General features: G+C 39.7%; 1 protein-coding gene across 1 annotated transcript; it reads right to left on the bottom strand.

Annotated features, from left to right (window-relative positions):
• Nucleotides 1–3,812: 3,812 nt before the first annotated feature.
• LOC124934002 lies at nucleotides 3,813–18,125 on the bottom strand. The gene is made up of 5 exons (XM_047474460.1): nucleotides 17,963–18,125; nucleotides 17,819–17,897; nucleotides 17,580–17,750; nucleotides 17,289–17,479; nucleotides 3,813–4,006 (listed from the first exon to the last, which is right to left on the bottom strand). The coding sequence occupies exons 1-5, from the start codon at nucleotides 18,123–18,125 to the stop codon at nucleotides 3,813–3,815; spliced, it is 798 nt and encodes a 265-aa protein (XP_047330416.1).
• Between the last annotated feature and the right edge of the window lie 1,287 nt (nucleotides 18,126–19,412).

The following is a 19,412-nucleotide window of genomic DNA, read 5'->3' on the forward strand; positions in this document are numbered from 1 at the left end:
CACGAGACATAATTTTTTTATGGATGTTCGGAGCAAATCCTCCTACGTCACCCCTTCCTCTCAGGTTATGAGAAGGATCTCCACTAACTTTCAAAGTTACAACGATTACACTGTCGGTCGAGCCTGACTCGCTACTCGCCGGTTACACCAACTCACTCTTGATGTAATACAATAACACAACACAAATTAAGCTTTTAGTAAATGACACAACTGTTTTGGATCTCGCGTGAGATTTCTTTATCTCTCTAAGATGTTCGTTGTTTGTCGTTAATGAGGTTGCTTCGTCTTCCTTTTATAGTGAAGAGCATTCTAACAGTCACTTTCTTCTCTCACTGTGGGATTGGTTAATTCAGGGTCACGCCGGTGCAGAGAGGTTGCTTGCACGTTTCACCTCCTAAAACTTGGTAAGCATGCAGATACTCCTCAGGTAAAAATGACGTAACCGGTTTGCAGATTCGAACACGTGTCAGGCATGCACCTTCTGGCTGTCTGAGTCGGATCAGCAAATCATCATTGTTTTTATCGCATGCTTCTGATCGGATCTTATCTTCTTTTATTTCTTCAAGACACGTCTATTTCGTCACACTACGTCATCTTTGTAACTCTTAGTTTCCGGTTGACTCTGTCATATAATGATCCGGCTGGAGTGTATGCTTTTCTTTGCTAGCCGGTCTGCTGAGAATTTTGAGGCCGGTTTCTCTTGATCTTGACTTGATTATTTGGAACTAGATTACTTTGAGATGTTCTTCAGCCGGTTTATTCAATTCGATCTGTTCCTGCACATAGAAGTTAATAGTTGTTTAGTTTTCTGGCCGGTTTCAAAAATTAACTTACTTAATTTTTCTATCAATTTCTCCCTTTTTAATTATTTAGAATAAATATTCAAAACTTGTAATGTGTGGCCGGTTTCAAAATTAACTTACTTAATTTTTCTATCAATTTCTCCCTTTTTGATTATTTAGAATAAATATTCAAAACCTGTAATGTGTGGCCGGTTTGAAAATTTTCAAAACATGTTTTGATTTTTCAAAGGATATTTAGTAAAATAGTTACTTTAAAGTTATGAGAAAAATGACTGAGTTCTGAAACAAAATCCAAACATAAGTAAATTGTTCATAAGAAAGAGATAGGCTAAGGATTGGATGATCCCCCCTTTTCATTTTCTTTCTCCTTTCGCTCCATTTCTTCCTCCTCTCTTGCCTTCATCTCCCTCTCTCTTCGTTCAGCATCAATGCTCCATCCGTCAAATACACTCGATATACCGGGAGTTCGTTTGTTGAACCCAAAACCGCCGCTTACTGGTCTGGGTGGTCGAGATGATTGTGCAACGATCGGACCGGATCTTGAAAGTGTGGTTGGTGCTTCAACTACTTTCTTCTTTCGATGATTGAGTTGTGCAGCGTCTTCCTCTTCTTCTTCATCCAGAGGTTGTTCATATTGTCCGACCGGTTGGAACTCTTCTAATCCGCTTCGTTCCGCCAACTTCATCACAGTCTGAACCGCCTTACGTTTGTTCTTGTTCCTCGTTTTCATTGAGTGAGAGCCTTGAGCCGATGAGGATTCTGGTTGAGTGGCCTTTTCTTTATCATCGTATTTCTTAGCCAGCTCATGATCTTTGTCTTCAATTTCATTTCTTAACCGTTCCCTTTGCTCATATTCATCTTGAAGTCTCCTTGCTGTTTCGGCATCAGCACAAATCTGCTCTTGAGTCTTATTAGCTTGTAATTTGGACAACTCCTCAATCTGAGCAAAGGAGCGGTTGCGGATTTCACGGATTCGGCGATCATCGACTTGATCGATGTTTGAACGGTTTCAGCGATCATCAATTTGATCGATGTTTGAGCGGCTTCGGCGATCTCGGAGTGGTTGGATACCCGGACTGTTTCGGTCAAATTTGCTTCAATGGTTGCAATCTTCTCGTCTGTAGCAATGCTGTACTTATGGAGACAAGAAATAATGGTGTCAGCAACCACTTCCTTCATTTGCTCAAGTCCTGGAGCCTGATCAGTTTGTGGAGGGGCACTACTCCGGTTTTCTGCTGTCTTAGATGACTCTCTGGTGTTAAAAATAGGTTTGCTCCGAAATTGATCGGCGTGTGTTAGAACAGTTTTGCACTCCTCTTTCCATTCTGCCTCCAGCTGGTCAACCTTTTTAGTAAGATCATTCTGCACTTTCATAAACTGCTTAAGAATTCTTAATTCTATCGGAGTCAGTTTAGCTCCTTCAGCCTTCTTCATGGCATCAGTTACTGCTTGCAGCTTTGCGAACTCTTCCATTACCATGGTTTTAGCGTATGCGGCTTGAATAACGTCAATGCCGGTTACCTTGAGAGCCTCCTCTTCCAGAGCTACGAGTTTCTCCCAATACTCATTTCCACTGAAGTCAGGGATCATGTCTGATAGCTTCGTTTCGCAACGCAGCCTGACCCATAGATGATAAGATGTGGCCAGGTCTTCAGCTTCCCTGTTCATATCTTGAATAAGCTTTTGGAACATTTCCTCCTCTTCTTCTTCTGAGATAGGATCCTCGGGTTCCGGTATGATTTCAGTTTGTGGGACCGTTTGAGTTTCATTGTCTCCTTGCACCGGAGAGTCCTCGTGCATGATTTCTTTTCCTTGTTAGCCTGAGGTGAACCTTCAGGTATAATTGTTGAATCGATCGGCCCGTCTTGAGCCGATTGGAGCGTTGTTTCGGTTGGAACGGATTTGTTCCCACCCGAGCCGGATGGATCTTTTTCTTCGATATTTCCCTCCTGAGCCGGAGGGATGATGTTCTCAGTGTTGGCCGTTTCTTCGATCGAATGAATTTCACTCTGACCGGGTTCCTCAACCTGATCAGCTGGCTTGAGACGACTTGTCACGTCGTCTTTGGTTTCATGATTTAAATTTTGGACCACGTCCACTATGATCTCTGAGGTTCTTAAACCTACTTCGACCATTATTTCATCCAGGTTTTTGTTCGGGGACTTGGAGTTTTCAGAATGAACACTAACCTCTTTAGTCGAGATTTCCTTTGACTTTGATTTAGTTTCTTGGCTCCCCGAGGGATCGGTTTGCCTTGATGATGGAGATTCAACTGGATTTGGATGAACTGTGTTGATTGGGATCGGTTGGAAAACGTCTGCAGTTCTCTTTGGAGGAGTATTAAAAGATATCGTTTTCCCGGAGTCTGCCGGCTTCTGGGAGCTCTTCTTCGCTGACTGCTTCTTTCTCCCCTTTTTCTTCTGTGAAGCCTCGGCTTGAACCGTCTTCCCCTTAGGATCTTCTTGTTTCGAACTTTCACCAGCAGTGCAGATGAGCTGGTTCCTCTTGATGATTTGGTTCTGGATGACTTCAGCTTAGCCGCGTTGACAGTTTTCTTGCTCATCTGCTCAGAGTTGAGAACATTGGCGGATGGAAGCGGTTCGCCTTCACCGAGTTCCACATGAAGGAACTTAAGAATCTTCACTATTTGCATTGCATAGGCCTGAACTCGGCAATCCTTCTGTACCACCATCTCGCAGAACTGTTCGAACAGAATGGTTCCCCAATCGATCTTGTCACTACGGACAATCGCCATCAACATTTTTAACTTCAACTTGGTCAGGTTATCGAAGTTGACTCCTTTACCCTAAAGTGATCTTGAGATTATGTTCAGCAACCATCTGAACTCTGGCTTGAGTTTGTTCTTCCGGCTGGAGTGAGTTACAAGGTCCTTAACTCACCGATATGACCAACCGGACCACGTTGGAATCTGCGTCTATTAAGTTTGTTTTCAAGTCTAGCCCGGTATTCAGCAAACCGAGCGCTTCAGAAAAGATCTCCTTTGTGATGTTAATTGTTTTGCGGTTCACGATGGCGGAGACCGTCCTTTTCGTTAGAGTCGTCGTCGCCAGAAACTCCACAACCTCCGTTGGGTGCACGATGAACGGACCAGACAAGTATGTTTCTAATCCCGAGTCCCTTAGCTATTGCAGCACGACCTTGTTTTCTTCTGTAGCGTGTTCGTCGATGTCGCTGAAATCGACCTGCAACATGTATTGGAAATGTGCTTTAACTAGATCCATGATGATTTTGTGAGTGAAGAAGATGAAGAACAACGAAGGTCGGAAATCATAGAGATTTTAAAATTTTAGAGAGAGAAAGCTTGTGCAAATAATGAACTGTTTTGAACTTAGATAGGAGGCGATTTTGAACGGTTAGAAGATGAACCGTCACTTGGTTATGATTTTGGGCGCCAAATTTCCCTCCAAAAGTTACTGAAGTAACTTTCGGCGGTAAATGCGGAGAATACTATGGGCGGTAATTTCGTGCGCGGTAAAACCGTGGGCGGTAATTTTTTCGAACTTTTTCGGATTTGTTTAACATTTTGATTTACCGGAAATTTTTGTTAACCGGAAGCTTTGATTAACGTGAAGTTTTTTTTTTGTTTATTCAGAGTAGGACCGGAAAGAAGATTAATATGAGAAACCGGAGACTTTAATAATATGGAATTTTATATATAAAACCGAAGCATAAGAAGATGATATGGTTTTTCGGTCTTACAACAAAAATGACCAGAAAACCGGAAGGTACAAATAATTTAAAACAGATCGAGCCACTCCCCCTCGATCATTTTGTCAACCCAGTTGTCCACAGTGTTGTCGGGTGTCCGTTCCTCAATCCTTGATATCCATCTGTCTAGCATGGATAGAGACAAGGTGTTGGCCAGTCCAATAGGAACACCGGGCCCGAGGTTGCGAAAATGGACCTCCAAGTATCGGGTGATTTGGGGGGCGAAACCGATCCTTCTCCTTGGAGCGGTGACGAGCTTCTTCAAGTTGTTGAAGAGGTAGGTGGCCCAGGTGATGGACGACTTGCGGACGATGGCTATCTTGATGTCGAAAGCCTCCCGGTTATAGTTTTGGTTGGGCATTCGGCCCATGATAGACCGCTGAACCAAGTCATGAAACACTTGGTATTGAGGAGCAAGTTTATCCTTCTCTCCGTGGTCATCGACCGGATCGGTGGAGGAGGAGAAGACAAAGCCGTAGTCTTCCTTAGCCGGAAAGAACGGCGTTGGGAAGTCCGAAAAACCTTCAGTTGGAAGGTCGAAGAAATGGGCAAAATGTTCTTCGGTAATCCAAAGAAATCTCCCGTTAATGATGGTCCTTATGCTACCATCTTCAAGTATGTGTCCATTGTTGAAGAATTCAAACACCTCCTCTTCAAGGATGGTGTCCGATCCTTCAAGGAAGCCTTGAATTCCCGATTCTACGATTGGTTGGAATATGGTTTCGTGAAACCAGACATTTCTCATTTTTGAAAGTTAACTATGATTGTGTTTCTTAGTTCGGCATTCATTTTGGAGAAGAGTGAGATTGAGAATCGAACAGAGTTTTTGAGCTTTCAAACTTAGAGAGAGAAGAGTATCGGAAGTGTGTTTTGATGGAGAAGGATGAGGCCTCCTTTTATAGTCTGGACGGTTGGGTGCATTTAATGAGAATATATTTGAAAAATCAGACCGTTTATGTCTGGTCAAAAATGCCCTATCAGTTTTCAAGAGGATAAAGGCTTTGTCTGGTCTAATCGGATCAAGCATGCTTCTTGGAAAAAGAATATTTCATTTTTCAAGACTGATTTGATTTGGTTTGATACAGCGCATTTAATGTTGGTTATTTTTTTAGGATTTCTTGATCGAAGGAGAAAGAAATGATCTTCATTAATGTAGAGTACCAAATCGGTAGTACAGCAAAATTACCGGTTTAGGAAATGAGAAAAGAATTGAAGAAGGTTAAACATTTGATGAACCGGCAACTTGATTCCTCTTGGCCTTAGCTGCTTCCCATCGGTCTATCAGCTCCTGGATTCTCTCCTTCGTGACCACGTGTTTCGGATGAAGAGTGACAAAGGGTCCGGAGTGGATATCCAGACTAGCACAGAAACCGCTTATCTAAGGAGCATAACCGGTTTTGTTTGAGAGAATCATCTTCTTCAGGTTACTAAATGAACCGGCAACGGCTAAGAACATTTCTTTGACATCATGATCTTCGTATTAATAAATGGAATTGAAATCGGCCAAGAGAATTTTCTTTGCAAGTGGATCGGAGTTCATGATCTTGAGATAGTTTAATGCTCAAGAGAGTTTTTGTGAATAGTAAATTTTGTGAAGTGTTGTGAGGACTAGAAGTTTGTTTATATAGCCAGGAGTTCGGCTAGATCAATAGGTTAAGCATGCTTAGTGATGTCATCAATTAGTTAATAGGCTTTAACTTGTTGAAGTGTATAATGTTTATTTCCAATGCAAAGTTAGTTATTACTAGAATATTCATGATGACAAAAATCTATTGACAACATGTTAGTCTCCCTCTCTTGATGATGGACACGTGTCGTCATCTCGATTGAGGTAAACTATTTTATTAATTACAGACTTCATTTCTCAAGGTATGCATGAAAACACGGTTAGTCGTCCCAGATTAACCGGAAGAGTTCAATTCATCTAAACCAGAGTGCATTTGTACTAATCGGTTTTCCATGACCGGTTTTAATTGGATATTTTATTCCGATGTGAAGAAATGTTGAATCGTATCAACATTTGTTCATCTTTGGATTAGGTATATCCACTTCTACCAGGTCATTTCAACCGCGTAGTAACTATACATGTGGTTCGACATCATGAAGTGATCAGGCATAACCGGAGACTTCCTCCCAGTTAGCATCCTTGAATTTTTTAATGGCCTATTTGAATATGGTTTGAGAAGCGAGAGTTTCTCCCTGAACACATATCCCGGTTTTTCATGATAGTGTATGTAGACAATATGCATGTATGATCATGGTATAAGTTTCTTGACATCAGTAAGTCCTAAAATGTTTCTGAAATGAGAGAACTTAGCTTCTTGTAGCGGTTTAGTGAAGATGTCTGCTACTTGTTGCTCAGTTGAAATATATTCCAGCCGGATGTGTTTCTCCTGAACATGCTCCCGGATAAAATGGTGTCTTATATCAATGTGTTTCGTTCTTGAGTGCAGCACCAGATTGTATGTAATCTCTATCGCGCTGGTGTTGTCACAGAATATTGGTGATTCTTCAGCTATTACTCCAAAATCCCTTAGTTGCTGTTGGATCCAGAGGAGTTGTGCACAGTAGCTTTCGGCTGCTAAGTACTCTGCCTCTGCAGTTGATGTTGCAACTGAGGTTTGTTTCTTGCTACTCCATGTAACAAGATGGTCACCCAGGAATTGACAGGTTCCACTTGTACTCTTTCTATCGATTTTGCATCCTGCGTAATCCGCGTCTGAGTAGCTTATGAGAGTGAAACTTGAGTCTTTTGGATACCAAAGTCCCACGTCTTGAGTTCCCTTCAGATATTTCAATATTCTTTTAGCCGCAGTGTAATGTGATTGCTTTGGATTGGCTTGGAATCTCCCACATACTCCAACCGCAAACAGGATGTCCGGTAGGCTGGCTGTTAAGTAGAGCAGGGATCCAATCATTCCCCGATATGCTGTGATGTCAACGGCTTGACCATCCTCATCTTTGTCTAACTTTACGGAAGAACTCATTGGTGTAGCCGCCTCAGCGCATGTATCCATTCCAAACTTCTTCAGTAGTTCGGCTGTGTACTTTGGCTAGCTTATGAACGTTCCGGCTTCAATCTGCTTAACCCGAAGTCCTAAAAAGAAGTTCAGTTCTCCCATCATACTCATTTGAAATTTGCCAGTCATCATTTTTGAGAATTTATCACATAGTTTTGGATCGATTGATCCAAAAATAATATCATCAACATATATTTGAACAAGTATTATGTGTTCCTTTTTCTCAAATTTGAAAAGTGTTTTATCGATTGAACCTATTGTAAACTTGTGATCAAATAAGAATTGTGTTAACGTATCATACCAGGCTCTTGGAGCCTGTTTCAAACCGTAATGGGCCTTGTTCATCCGGTAAACATTATTTTCGTGTTTTGAATTTTTGAAACCTGGAGGTTGATTAACATACACCTCTTCATGTACTTTACCGTTTAGAAAAGCGCTTTTAACATCCATTTTAAAAACTTTGAAATTTTTGAAAGCTGCAAACGCTAAAAATATTTTAATTGCCTCAAGTCTAGCTACAGGGGCAAATGATTCTTCAAAATTAACGCCTTCTTCCTGTTTGTAGCCTTGAGCCACTAACCAGGCTTTGTTCCTCGTAACTAAACCGTCTTCATTGAGTTTATTTCTGAATACCCATCGTGTTCCTATAACCGGTTTATTTTTCGGTCTAGGAACTAGGTACCAGACTTTATTTTCTCAAACTCGTTTAATTCCTCTTGCATTTCTAGGATCCAATCGGGATCTGACAATGCTTCAACTTGTGATATGAAAGCTGAGTTTTCATAGTATTCCAAATTCTGTTGCCTAATTCGGACGGGTGAGGATATGTTACCTATTACTAGTTCAAGAGGATGATTTTTATTCATTTTGAGGTTTATCCGAGACGTGTCTACCAAGCTTTCGGTTGGCTGATCAAGGTTAGACTGATCGGTAGGCTGAACAGAGTCAGACCGACCGATTTCTTCAGTCGAAACTGAAGAGTCAACTTTCTGCCGTAAAGCAACTTGAGCAGGCTGAGGTTCAGCATCAACCGCTTGGTCATTGACAAATCGTCTAAAAACCGGAACCTCATCTTCATCATTAGAATAGATATTGAAATTTTTCATTCTGTTGTGAAGGTCGAAGGGTAGAGCAGTGTTTCGTTCAACCGATTCATCAAAAACAACGTGGGATATTTCTTCAACTGTTAAAGTCCTAGTATTGTATATCCTATAAGCTTTACTTACAGTCGAATATCCCAACATTATTCCCTCATCGGATTTAGCATCAAAAGCGGTCAAATAATTTTTGCCGTTGTTGTGAACAAAACATTTACTGCCAATAATTCGAAAGTACCGTATGTTTGGAATTCAATCATAGTATATTTCAAAAGGAGTTTTGGAAAAACGTTTAGTTACCAAAAATCGGTTTTGAGTGTAACATGCGGTATTGATAGCCTCAGCCCAAACTTTTGGGCAATCCCCGAATCGGCTATCATTGACCTTGCGGCTTCCTTGAGAGTTCGGTTTCTTCTCTCAGCCAGGCCGTTTTGTTGAGGAGTTCTGGCACTAGACAACTCGTGTCTAATACCGGAATCATCAAGAAACGTAGTTAATCTGTTATTTATAAACTCAGTTCCTCTATCACTTTTGATTTTATTTACCCGAATAGATTTTTCATTTTGTATTCTCAAAATCAGTTTGATCAGGTTTGGAGTTGCCTTATTTTTAAAAGCTGAAAATGTCACCCAAGTAAATTTAGAATAGTCATCAATAACTACCATAGTATAATGCATGCCTCCTAGGCTAGTTACTCTAACCGGACCAAACAGATCCATATGTAAGAGTTCTAAGCACCGTTCAGATTGATAATTTCCTTTAATTTTGAAAGATGAATTTATTTGTTTACCCATCTGACATGCAGCACACACTTTATCTTTTGAAAATTTAACATTTGGAAAACCTTGAACTAATTCCTTAGAGCATATAAAGTTAATTGTTTTGAAATTCAAATGGTTTAGCCATTTATGCCAAAGCCGGTTTGGATCATTTCCAGCTATCATGCATACAGGTTTTTCAAAATCAGTTTTCTAATCAACTTTGTAAATATTTCCCATTCGGTTACCGGTTAAAAGAATGTCATTTTGATTATTCTTAACTAAACATGCATTCTTATGAAATTCAACTTTATAATCTACATCGCACATTTGACTTATACTTTAAAAAGGTTAAAATGCAAGTGTTCTACCAGTAATACATTATTTATGGACAGGTTATCATGGACAATCTTACCATTGCCCACGGTTTTACATTTCGAGTTGTCACCGAATGTTATGACTGCTCCGGCTTCATACTTGATGTCTGCTAGCAGCTTATCGTTGTCGATCATGTGTCTTGAGCATCCGCTGTCCAGATACCATTCCGAGTTCTTTAGCTGGTTGCTTCTCCTAACCTGTAAAATAGATTTATTTACACATTTTTGGTACCCACATTCAGTTGGGTCCATGGTTGATTAGTCCCTTTGGGATCCCGACTTGAATGAGTCGGATCACTTTCCTGGTATCTGTTCTTATAAGATTTGGCTTAACTTCTTGATCATTGCTCAAGACTGCTTTATGTCGCGGTGATGAATGTCTTTGAGACCGAGATTTACTTGTTTTATTTTGTTTATTTCCTTTGGTTGGTTTTCCTTCTCTCAGGATGAAGTCAGTTTTTTGATTCAGTCGGACTCACATATTTAAGTTCTTTTTTCGGTTTTAGATCACGTGCTTCCTCATTTTCGGTTGATGAACTCTTGATAAATCTTATGAATGGAAGATTGTCTTTTGTGAGTTTCATCCCATTAGGTTGATTTGATTCGTTTGATTTGTTTTGTTCATAACCAATACCAAATCTACACTTGGGGTGTCTTTTATAATTACACATATGTTTTACGGCTTGACGAGATCTTTCCCACGCAGCTGTAACATACAGTGCTCGTTCATCGATTTTAGTTACCGGTTGAACTGTCTCCTCACTTTCTAAGGATAGTTCATCCGGTTCATACACTGTGGTTTCGCATGACTTATCAGCGATACCACTTGACTCTACGGTTTTAGGTTCTACCGGAGTCGGTATGTATGCAGACATGTTTCTGAACTCAGCGACCATTTCGTTGAGTGTAGAAATCAAATCTTCCTTAGAGAACTCATCACAAGAGAAATCAAATACATCTTCGTCATTTTCCATAAAGCATGTTACTTTTTCCTCATCATTCTCGTTGTCAGAGTACGCCCATTCGCTTCCACCGTCGGATGCAATGAGTGCTTTCTGTATTTCCTTCCCTTCATCGGCCTGCTGGTCATCGTTTCTCCGGTAATCGTTCCGTTGGTTGTCATTTCTCTGATAGTTATTCCCTTGGTAGTTGTTACCTTGGTACCGGATTCCTTGGTAGTTGTTGCCTTGATAGTTACCTTCCGGTTTTCTGTCGTCTCTTCTCGGTTTCCTACATTCTGACCTGAAATGTCCAAAACCATCACAATTATAACATCTTTTATTGGATTTATCTACATAATTGTAACTAAAGTTGTTGTTAGATGGTGGCTGGTTCTTCTTCATGAATCTCCCAAATTTCTGAGCTAGCATCGCCATCACATCTTCACTGATCTGATCAGCGTTCTTGATTGGAGCCGAAACGTTTGATACTTGGACCGCCGGTTCCACCGATGTAACCAAAGCTCTGGTTGTGGTTGATGTGGATGCTTCATCTTCGATCCGAGACTTAATCTCAAACTCGTAGGCTTTTACATCCTCAAACTCGTCATGCAACTTCATCTGCCCGAGGTTGCTTGATTCCCTCATCACCATGGTTTTGATGTCCCATGTGCTCGGTGGTGATCTTAAAGCTTTAATGATTACTTCTCGGTTGTCGTATTTCTTTCCGAGTGTTTGAAGCTCGTTGACCACACTGGTGAACCGGTTGCTAAATTCTTTCATGTTTTCCCCCGGTTTCATCCTGATGTTTTCATATTTTTGTGTAGCCACCAAAATTTTGTTCTCCTTTGTTCTTTCGTTTCCTTCAAGGATCTGAATGATCGTCTCCCAGGCTTCCTTTGCATTATCACATGCTGATATTTTGTTCAAAGTATTATCGTCTATAGCCTTATAGATGTGCCTCATGCAATGGTTGTCCAAGTTACTCCGTCTTCGATCTTCATTTGTCCATTCATCTAACTCCTTGTTGATTTTGATTGGCCCTTCTTTCAAAACTCGGCTCATCTCATCATCTAGCGTAATCAGATGTAGATATATCTGTTTCTTCCAGCTGCTAAACGCTTCACTGTTTAGCATTGGTGGCTTGTCGCTGTGGGTCATGCTTCCCATCTTCTTCGGTTGTTTGAGTGCTAAGAACCTCGCTCTGATACCACTTGTTAGGATCGGGGACGCCCTTGGAGGACCGGGGGTGTTTTCGGTTTCTGAAAGGGTGGCCGCTTACACAACACACAACACACTTTGGTGATAGTCCGATTAAAGACTACAACCGTTCTCAGCGCCACAGACTCCTGAACCAGGTTCAAGGGCGGGAATGTCTGTTTCAGTCTGAAGCAACGTATGCGACTTGGATGATGTTTATGAGGAGTCGGTTTTAAGGATATGAGTGAACCGATTTTGATTGAGGAGTAAAATTACATTTTGGTTTGTAGTTAGGTTAAGTGAGCAGAAAGTAAATTGGACCTAAGTAAAGAACACGAGACAGAATTTTTTATGGATGTTCGAAGCAAATCCTCCTACGTCACCCCTTCCTCTCAGGTTATGAGAAGGATCTCCACTAACTTTCAAACTTACAACGATTACACTGTCGGTCGAGCCTGACTCGCTACTTGCCGGTTACACCAACTCACTCTTGATGTAATACAATAACACAACACAAATAAAGCTTTCGGTAAATGACACAACGGTTTTGGATCGCGCGTGAGATTTCTTTATCTCTCTAAGATGTTCGTTGTTTGTCGTTAATGAGGTCGCTTCGTCTTCCTTTTATAGTGAAGAGCATTCCAACGGTCATTTTCTTCTCTCACCGTGGGATTGGTTAATTCAGGGTCACACCGGTATAGAGAGGTTGCTTGCACGTTTCACCTTCCTAACACTTGGCAAGCATGCAGATACTCCTCAGGTAAAGATGACGTAACTGGTTTGCAGATTCGAACACGTGTCAGGCATGCACCTTTCGGCTGTCTGAGTCGGATCAGCAAATCATCATTGTTTTTATCACATGCTTCTGATCGGATCTTATCTTCTTTTATTTCTTCAAGACACGTCTATTTCGTCACACTACGTCATCTTTGTAACTCTTAGTTTCCGGTTTACTCTGTCATATAATGATCCGGCTGGAGTGTATGCTTTTCTTTGCTAACCGGTCTACTGAGAATTTTGAGGCCGGTTCCTCTTGATCTTGACTTAATTATTTTGAACTGGATTACTTTGAGATGTTCTTCAACGGTTTATGATTAATGCATAAGATTTTGACTTAGCAGATGACTTCCTGCTAGCCACTGATCCTTTAACTTTTGAAGAATGTTTTCTTTTAAAACTCCTTGACCTAGAGTCAGGTTTTAGATTGTCAATCTTGTTAGCTGCTTCTAGTTTTTTCTTAAGCCAGCTAACAGTAGGCGGAACATAGACTATTTAATTTTTGAAAGCCACTTCTTCATGAATGGGATCAGATTCAATATCAGTCACACCTCCTTTAACAAAACTTATTGCTTAAGTTTGTCATATAATTTTGACTTTTTGCATGACAGGTTAGGGTCATTGCTATCAAATCCCAATCCGGATCTAGATCCAACAGGTTTCAACATGCTGATCTGATATTTGACAGCATCTCGAGACCTTGTCCATGCACCGACAAAATAGTTTAACCTTTTATTTTCAGATGAAAGTGTTTGAATCTGTTCTTTGAGCATCTCATTCTCAGATGAGAACTCTTCAATCTTCTTTTCAAAATTATTTGACTCTTCACCTTTAGACAGATTTGGATTATTTACATCTGATGAAGATTTAGTTTCATTTAGGGATTCTGCTAGCTTTCTGTACTCGATGACCATGTCATCTAGTGCAGCTATTAATTGTTCCCTTGAAAACCTTTCGGAAGAGAAGTCAAATACCTCAGTCTCCTGAGTTCTTTCTTCATCTTCTCTTGCCATGAAGCATGCCACCTCCTCTTCATCACTTTCACTGGATGAAAAATAGGAGCCACGACTGCTTCCTCTGTTCTTCCCGTCACCAGCCATAAGAGCCTTCAGCTCTTTTCCATCATCCTTGGCATCTTCACGCTTTGGCTTCCGACATTCCGATGCATAATGACCTTTAATACCATAGTTAAAACAAGTAACATTAGCTTTAGATTTTCTATTATCATTAGAATTTGAAGAGTTTGAGTTAGAGTTGCTCTTCTTCATGAAGTTGCCAAACTTCTTCACAAAGAGAGACATGGCATCGCTGCTCAGCTACTGAGCTGCCATCTTCACGTCCAGAGCGGTTGGTGGATCTTCAGCAGTCACCAGCGCCTTGGCAATGATAACGGACGTGGGTTGATCTTCTTCCATCCTACAGTTCAGCTCGAACTCATAGGCCTTGAGGTCAGCAAAGAGATCAAAGAGAGAGATCTTGTTAAGATCTTTGGATTCTCTCATCACCATAGTCTTTATGTCTCATTCTCTTGGAAGAGCACGCATGACCTTAATAGCAAGCTCCCGGTTGCTATAGGTCTTGTCTAGGATAGACAGAGAGGAGATGATCTTGCTGAATCTGGTGTCGAAATCGTTCACTGTTTCACCAGGACGCATCTTGAAGCTGTCAAACTGTTGAGTGGCAACCATGATCTTGTTTTCCTTGGTTTGCTCGTTGCCCTCACACAGTTGAGTGAGTCTGTCCCAGACCTCTTTGACAGTATCGCATTCGATAATGTAGTTGAACATACTGTCATCGAGAGATCTGTACAGAACATCGAGAGCCATGTTGTTGAGGTTGTTCTGTCTCTTTTCATCAGCGGTCCAGTCAGCCTTCTCCTTATCAATCTTGTTAAGACCTTCTGTGACAACGCTCCACATGTCATCATGAAGAGAAGAGAGATAAGCACGATCTCTTTTCTTCCAAACAATGTAGTTTTCTCGAGAGAAAGTTGGAATGGCTGTAGCACTGGAATCTTTGGATATGGTCGACATATTTCAGGAAAGGCTTGAGAATAGAAACAGGGCTCTGATACCAATTGATAGGATCGTCTTTATCGATAGAGACGGGGGTCTGGCTAAGGATGAAGGCTTATGAAAAACGGTTTGAAAGAAATCCTGTTAGGGATTTAATTCGCTTTCTATTCTACGCAAACACTTGAAACAAATTCAAGGCGGAATTGTTTACATGGGTTTGAAGCACAAGATGAAATATGAAAAGATGACAGAAATGAAAGAACACAGCAGTTTGTTTATGGATGTTTGGAGAAACTCTCCTACGTCACCCCTTCTTCCAACCACTGGAAGGATTCACCATAATATGATTCGAATCAAATACAGTTTACACACACTTAGCTCACTATTGAATAGAACATTTTCTGTTCAATTACAAGATTAAGAATATCACTCAGCTAAAGGTATTTTGATTATAGCTCTCTCTTGATTCACACACAGTACAATCAGAAAGAAGCTTAACAATATGAATATTCAAAGGCTTGAATTCTCTCAAGATTGGCAAGTTCGTAAGGTTAGCAGTTGTGCTTGTTAAGGCAGATTTTCCGTTGTCCTTTGGATTTGTTAAATACTGAGCAGAAGCTAACAGTCGAATTTTCAAGAATGATACGTGACACTCTTCCATTGGAAAGCCTCCATTGTACACAGCAGGCTCTGAGCACAAGGATCGTGGTCGTACATCACTAGTAGTGCGCTGAATATTCCATCAGAGATGTACCTGCAAAACAAGTAATGTGAGGAAAATTCTCTTACGTGGCATTCCTTGGTTGGTTGCATATAGCTGTTGTACTAATCTTCACTAGAAAGTGGAACGGGAGTAGGGTACAACTATAGCATGTGGGTAGGTGAAATGCTAGATTCAAACGTACTACTTTAATTAAGCATTTGACGTATTTTAGTTAGACGGATTGAAAATCAGTCTAATGAAATCACACATCTCCTTTAAATAAAAACGTCTATTAGACCGCCTGGTCTAATAGAATTAGACTTATGTCTAATTACAATAACCATTAGACGGTACGTCTAACTCCACTGAGTTAGACTACACGTCTAATTCTAGTTCTACCTCATACTTGTCTGAAGGAGTTAGACGCACGTCTAACTTTCACTAATTAGACCACACGTCTAATTATTCAATAACCATTAGAAGGTACGTCTAACTCCACTAAGTTAGACTACAAGTCTAATTCCGGTTCTACCTCAGACTTGTCGGAAGGAGTTAGACGCACGTCTAACATTCACTAATTAGACCACACATCTAATTATTCAATAACCATTAGACGATACGTCTAACTCCACTGATTTAGACTACACGTCTAATTACGGTTCTACCTCAGACTTGTCTGAAAGAGTTAGACGCACGTCTAACTTTCATATATTAAACTACAAGTCTAATTATTCAATAACCATTAGACAGTACATCTAACTCCACTAAGTTAGACTACACGTCTAATTCCGGTTATACCTCAGACTTCTCTGAAGGAGTTAGACGCACGTCTAACTTTCACTAATTAGACCACACATCTAATTATTCAATAACCATTAGACGGTACGTCTAACTCCACTATGTTAGACTACACGTCTAATTCTGTTTCTACCTCAGACTTGTCTGAAGGAGTTAGACGCACGTCTAACTTTCACTAATTAGACCACACGTCTAATTATTCGATAATCATTTGACGGTACGTCTAACTCCACTGAGTTAGACTACACGTCTAATTTCGGTTCTACCTCAGACTTGTCTGAAGAAGTTAGACGCACGTCTAACTTTCATATATTAGACTACACGTCTAATTATTAGTCTATTAGACTATACGTCTAATTCCGAATATATTAGACTTACGTCTAATTCCGTGTATTCATTAGACTTACGTCAAATTCTTTACAATCATTAGACTATACATCTAACTCCGGTGAGTTAGACTGTACGTCTAATTCCAAACATATTATACTTACGTCTAATTCCGTGTATCTATTAGACCATCCGTCTAATTACACGTCTATTAGACTACACGTCTAACTCCGATGAGTTAAACTGTACGTCTAATTCCATGCAATCATTAGACTATACGTCTAACTCCGATGAGTTAGATTGTACGTCTAATTATATGCATTGAATGCCAAAATCGGTCTAATGACCTCATTAGAGCCAAGTCTTATGAAATATTATTTCAATACACCCCCATCAAAACTCATAAGTCATTTCATCATCAAAATCGCAGTGGTTAATTTATTTCAACACTTAGTAAAAATAATTTGACCCAACACAATCGACACTAGTAGAAAAAACATTTTTAACGAGGGCATAAACCTTCGGAGAAAGCCAAAATTCCCTTGGTGATTATTTTTGCCAAGGGAAATAAATGCTCTCAGAAGGTGTCGGTGATAAGACTGTCGGTAAAAAAAATTCAACGAGAGCAGTTACCGCCCTTGGAGATAATTATAATTTTATTACCGAGAGCAAATCCAATGCTCACGGTTATAATATTAAGTAATTCATCTTAATTCTTCAGCTCCGACCTCATCTTCTTCTCTCACCATCTCGGGATCCAAGTAATAAAGAAAATTTCAGTGGTAGATTGTTCGCACTAGAAAACCCAGTTGGTCCATCAATGTGTTTTTCAGTAGGTTTGAGAAGCTCGATTTCAGTTTTAGTCGTATCCCATTCAATCTTATATTCTTTAGCAATCTCCTTCATGATCTTTAATTTCATCTCCCCATATGGGGTTCTAACAAAAAGCTTTTTAATTAGCTTCCATAAACAAAAATTAACCAAATTATGATCTAGAAAGGGGAGAAGGAAAAAAAGTTTGATCGAGTTCAATATACCGTGCGATTGACGCCGAAGTTTGGTCGGAGATTAGTTGCAGCAAAGACGAAATCTTTTCCATATTTCTTCTCAAAGATTTGTGAATTATGTGCAATTCAGGAATGTCTGAGCATCGAGGTCCGACGAAAATGAGACTTGCAATTCCTTCTTTTAGATCCAATAGACATTCCCTGAAACCACACAAACATGATAAAGAAAGGAAAAAAAAAAGAATTTATTCAGATTGATTTACAATTACCTGCATTTTGCAATTATAGAAAGTCTTGCAACAATAAGTTCACATAATAGCTTAAGAAACTCATTTGCAGTTATTTTACCTTATTACATGTTCAACATATTAAGATTCACCATTTCCAATAATAAGAACAAATTCAAATAATACCCACTTGTTCAAAATAAAGATAATGAGTGTGTAACAGTGTAAATACGTACACCAAGGTAGTGGCATCCTCACTGGATTGGAGAAGCAAAGCGATATCACGCCTCATCGGATTCACAACAACGTTTCTCTTATTTCTAAGTAGTTTTATCCTTGCCACCGTCATTTTTCCAGTGGTCTTACTGTTTTTTTCATATTGATAAAAATATAAAGTAAAGGAAGGGTTTTTAATTTTGAAATAAGATGAGTATTATGAAGAAGAAATACCATGTATACCACGAAAACGCGGATCTCATTGGCTATTTTGTTCGAATATTTGTTCGAACATCATGTCGAGTTCATCGGATTTCACCGATTCTGGAAGGTATTTTGGCAAGAAGTTGGCTATAAGTCGCCGGAGAAATCAAAAGTCTCTCAGATCTGTAATATTCTAAGAAAATACTTGAAAGAGAATGGCTCCCTTGGCTATCAATAAGACTTGAATTGATTTGATAATAATATAATATGTGGATCTGCACTCAGATCTTAAATGAAGATGAAGAAGAGAGAAAGAAGAAAGAGGGAAAAAAGAGCTAGGCTGTAGAGAGCGTGATTAGGAAAAATATAATCTTATAACCGAGAGCATTCTTTCGCCCTCGGTAACAATAAGACTATCACCGAGAGCAACACTTTTTTCTTAGTAAAGTAAATATTGCCGAGAGCTTTCTTTCACTTTCGAAGATTTTTCTCGGTAATTATCCATTTTTACTAGTGCAACAACATGATTTTTTTGATGTTTTAAATCAACAGATCTCGTTTTTTATTCTTCATGAACATATAGATCTCGAAAGTTGGTTAAGAAAAGAAGTTTAATGAATAATATGATGATCAATGTCATTATTATGCACATACGTGTTCCTAAGGGAAAATATGCGCACACTTTCCAACTCATCGTTTTTATTTAAAATTAAAGTATTATATGTGGGGGTTAGTCATATATAACGAATCGTTACAAACATTCACTCATCGTTATCACCTTTCAAATTCACATAGTATTTTGCAATATATACAAAAGGATTTACATTTAATACCATAGAAAGAAAATAATTGATGGAAAAATAACACCAAGTCTTCTTTGAGCTACTTCTTTCCTCGTCATTTGGTCTTTCGACTTATTCGTTTTCTTTAGCACGTCTTTTGATAAAACTTAACAATAAATGTCACATTTTTTTGTCGAGATTGTCATCGTCTTCATATCGTTCCACTTGAAAGAATGTGAGACATATGATCATGCCATTTATGGCTAAGCCATTTCATCAAAGGGTGCTATCTCATTTTACTTTGAACATGTTATGGTTCAGCTCATAATGCTCGTGATTGATGATCTAAATAACTAAGAGTTGTTTCGTGGAACTAGAGGTCAGCATCGGACTGGCCCGGCCTGGCCCAGCCTGTCATGCCAAATAGTGATATG

This window comes from Impatiens glandulifera, chromosome 1 (genome assembly GCF_907164915.1).
Source record: "Impatiens glandulifera chromosome 1, dImpGla2.1, whole genome shotgun sequence".
Taxonomy (NCBI): Eukaryota; Viridiplantae; Streptophyta; class Magnoliopsida; order Ericales; family Balsaminaceae; genus Impatiens; species Impatiens glandulifera.

Bases quoted from the DNA above. Each gene is read 5' to 3' on its own strand.
- LOC124934002 (XM_047474460.1), bottom strand. From the start codon at position 18,125: ATGACGGTGGCAAGGATAAAACTACTTAGAAATAAGAGAAACGTTGTT. The intron at 17,898-17,962 runs GTATTATTTGAA...ACATGTAATAAG, and splicing joins TCTTTATTTTGAACAAGTGG to GTAAAATAACTGCAAATGAG. The intron at 17,480-17,579 runs GTATATTGAACT...GCTTTTTGTTAG, and splicing joins ACTTCGGCGTCAATCGCACG to AACCCCATATGGGGAGATGA.